This window comes from Notothenia coriiceps, unplaced genomic scaffold (genome assembly GCF_000735185.1).
Source record: "Notothenia coriiceps isolate Sejong01 unplaced genomic scaffold, NC01 NC01_scaffold00012009, whole genome shotgun sequence".
NCBI classification, from domain to species: Eukaryota; Metazoa; Chordata; class Actinopteri; order Perciformes; family Nototheniidae; genus Notothenia; species Notothenia coriiceps.
The window spans coordinates 2,461-6,541 of NW_011344710.1; the positions used below are offsets into that span (position 1 = coordinate 2,461).

A 4,081-nucleotide genomic window follows, 5' to 3' on the forward strand; every position below is an offset into this window, starting at 1 on the left:
GGGAGTTAAAAGAGAAAGGTAAAGCAATATTTAAGTACTAACATAAATTACTAATAAGAAGAACATTGTTTGAATGGCTTTTCAAGCAGACTCAGGAAGATGTACTACAACAAGCCGACTTCAGAGGCTGGGATCAAACCAGCAACCCTCTGATTAGTAGATAAGCACATTTTATTTTATTTGTATTATAGAATGAAGGGACTACTGAATGTGTTTCTGTTGCTGTGACACATTGGTCAGGCTGTCACAGGGTGTTGTTGAAACAGCATTTCTACCCCCCTGACTCACAGCTGCACGACATCACCCCCCACCCCCACCCCACCCACTGCTCTGTCGCCGAGCAAAAGGTGTGCAGAGCAGAAATCTTTCCTATAGTTCACATCTGGATGTTTGTGTATAATTTCTTCCGTTCCTCTGCCTGAATAAGGGTTACAATCATGGTTCAGCGTGACACTCCAGGAATGCACAGAGAGAGAGGGATGGACGGAGATATGATACTTGTGGCTGGAGTGTGTTGTGTGAGAATGGCTCTAAATGCTTTCTAGTATGTCATTATGGAGCTATTCTAAATGGACCAGCATGCCAAGACCAATAAATCTAGTGGAGATTATACTCAGAAGTATCACAGTACATTGACTCTGTTACAGAGAAGCTGCAGCTCAGGATGCAGCGCTGCACTGAGATGCTTTCATAAATCTGTTTTATTTTTCATTCACTGGCTTCTTTCAAATGTGTTATTGAAAGTCAAAACAGTCACCCTAAGAGACTTACATACAGCACTACACTACTGCATCACAATGAAATGGCAATGCCAGGAATATAAAGTAAGAAGAACACATTTCAGAAAATATTTTATTTGCAAATATGTTTTTTTATGTTGGCATCAGACAGAGTAAATGCACAGAGACCGATCTTCTTTCTGCGGGTTGATATGACCGCAAATGATCCTCCTTAGCAACGGTCATGTTATGCCTAGCAGCGGTGTGTTAGCGAGAATGAACAACCTCTGAGATGTCCAAATTGACCAATCAGAATTGAATATTCCTAATAAGGCTCACATGCTTGCTTGCAACCACTGGTGGAACGTAAGCACATCTACTCGAGTTCTGTATTTCAGTATACTGTTATGTTACTTGTACTTTACTTGAGTATTTACTTTTTATGCTACTACATACTTTTACTCTACTACAATTTGGAAGCACCACTGTCCATTTATATGAGAAGAGTAGTAGTTACTTTGGAAATATATATTATTAATACAAAATATTAATAAACTGGATTAAGATTTACCTTGCAGAAAAAAAGCCATTCTGCATAATCAGTACTTTTATATTTTGAACTTCAAGTATATTTGATGCTACTACATTTTGACTAACTTAAGTGGTATTACAACTTGATAGTGAGCACTTCTTCCACCTGCTAAACATGTACATGATAGCATTCTGATTGTGAGCGTGTTAGCACGCTGATGTTAGCATTTAGCTCAAAGCCCTGTTGTGTGCTAGCTGCTAGTATAGCTTCAGACCCAGTTGGTTTATGCTATCAAATAATAACTTCCTACATGTTCACCGAGCTTTCTGATGGAATATAGTTATAGTGTATTTGTCTAGTTATGCTCTGATCAAAGGCTCCAGATTGTTCCAGGTGGATTTGAATAATTTCGCAACAACTTAAAAACATCCTCTTCTTTAATTAGCAATATTGCCAATTTAGTGACTCAGAGGAATTTCTGGACACACACTGACTGATAATTTATGACCAACAAGACCAGATTATATTTCAGTTTACAACACTTAGCTTATTCAAACAGTAGTTTGAAAGATTATGGTCATTCTTTTGCTCATCTAAGTGAGGACTTTTACCGATTAATACCCTTAATGTTACCATGTTAAGTGTGTGTCTGTGTAAGTATTTACATCCAGTTAAATCTAATATTTGATCAGATGTTTATAATCTCTGACGATATATTTGTCTGTGTTCCACAGCTCCACAAATGAAATAGAAGAGAGACACTGACCCAGATGACGAGTTAGGCCATGGAGTGCTCCAACCGACATGAAACTGTGTCTGTTTTGTTACATTTTAGTAGAATGCATGTCTTAAAATCTTCCTGTGGACATGCATGTTGAAGGTGGCGTGAGTGTGAACGGGTAGTGATGGTGCTCAACATGTCTGAGGAGGAAGTGACCAACTGTACCATCAACCATAAAGTCCACCAGTACGTTTTCTCCAGTGTGTACATTCTGGTGCTCACGGTAAGTGTGTGTGCATCTTGAATACCTCCACACAAAAATGTTAAGGTGTGTGAATACTTAATAAAAGCGCACAAGTAACCGTTGAGGTCGTAAACTGAAATTTCCTCCTTGAATTCACCAATGTGCACGCTTTGATGATGTCTGTACGTTTTAGCATTAGCTGTTTTTTATTTGTCAGCACTGTAATAGAATTAGGACAAATGTTGCACTTACTGTAGCCTGAGCACTCTGTAGATTACTCTGTGTTTCGGTCACTTAGCGGTCCCTAGTGAAATACAGGCGGGGAAATCCAAGCATCATTTGAAATGTTATACGGCAGCTGTTTGCGAAGGTGAAGTTTATCATCAAATTTAAACACAAACTCATTTAGAACATTTTATCAATAAGTCCTAAAACCCGGAAATGATTGAACATTTTGGCTCTACCCGTTTGTTAAATCAATGTTTTCTTTTGGTTTGATGCTTTAAATAGATCTTAAGAGCTTTTCTACAAAGTCGTTTTGTTCTAAAACAAATACTCCACTGGTGGATGTCTGAACCTCCAATGTGTCATAAAAACGGCTGTTGCTATCAAGTGACAAAATAAATCAATCACGACAAACACTACCTGCCGTAAGCCTAGCGGTGTGAAGTCATGTGACTGTGATGTAGTTCGTTTATAGGCTAACGTTAGATATTTACTTCTGGCTTTTGCATTTATGCTTCACAAATCCAAAAGTGGTGTTAATATGTGGAGATTATCATGCTGATCAGAATGTCTAAGTATCGTAAATGTGTGTTTGCCACAGATCAGGGAACCCTTGTGATGCTAACTTCTGGGGTTAGCCTGAACAACTGTCAGCACTGCACCACTCCCATGCACACAATGCCTTTTTAGAAACGTTCCACAATATACCTTACCTTTCTGTAAGTGTTTTGTAACCTTAACGGAACTTGCAATACTCTTACTACATGTTAAATATAACCTTGACATGTGCAGATGTTGGACAACAAAAGCCTGAATTTGACAATTGTAGGCATTGGGCTCATAAACGTTGGTAATATGTCAGAATCACCCAACCTCAACGTTCTTGTTTAGTTGTGTAAGCAGAAGGGACGTTTTCTAAGCATGCTGCATTGTAGGAAGAACATAACTAGTGTCAGAGAATAAAATAATCACAATAATTTGTCTTCCTAATCCCAGGTTGGTGTTCCCTCCAACATCTACTCTCTGTACCACGCTGCTGTGCAGCTGAAGCAGAAGAACGAGCTGGGAGTTTATCTGATGAACCTGACAGTGTCTGATCTGTTGTACCTGGCATCCTTACCACTATGGCTGCAGTACTTCTTCCAGGTAAAGTGAAACCCTGCATGTACAATGCAAATACAAAATTGTGTAGCAGTTCATTTCGATTTGCTTTTATTCCCTTTTCACCTACTGTACCTACATACAAAGACTATAGTTTCTGTATATGAATTACAAAAACGCGTTACTGTAATAATATTATTTTTGGCGGTAACGGAGTAGTGTAACGCGTTACTTTTATAATTCAGTAATCACACTACAGTTACTAACATTGCCCCGACACGCGTTACTTCGCTACTTTTATAAAATCAGTCATAATCACACTGACAGATAAGAGGGGTTTCCGCCGCAGGTTTATATGTACGTAATCTGTGCGACTTGAGCGTCCACATCTCCACGTGCAGTGCTGCATAAACATGGCTGAGTCAGCGATAACTTTCGAGGGGTGGAGGTATGTCCATTATTTTGAGTTTGTCCGAAGAATAGACAGGAATGTGACGGTGAGGTGCAAACTGTGTCCAGGCCAGAAGCTGTTATCCACT

The 4,081-nt window shown here is 39.2% G+C and overlaps 1 protein-coding gene across 1 annotated transcript; it reads left to right on the forward strand.

Annotated features, from left to right (window-relative positions):
- Window positions 1-1,989: 1,989 nt before the first annotated feature.
- Window positions 1,990-3,587, forward strand: LOC104947137 (ovarian cancer G-protein coupled receptor 1-like; the record flags this gene model as incomplete). The annotated part of the gene is made up of 2 exons (XM_010773100.1): window positions 1,990-2,255; window positions 3,438-3,587. Coding segments are annotated over exons 1-2 (249 nt in total), but the record flags the coding sequence as incomplete, so codon positions are not given.
- Between the last annotated feature and the right edge of the window lie 494 nt (window positions 3,588-4,081).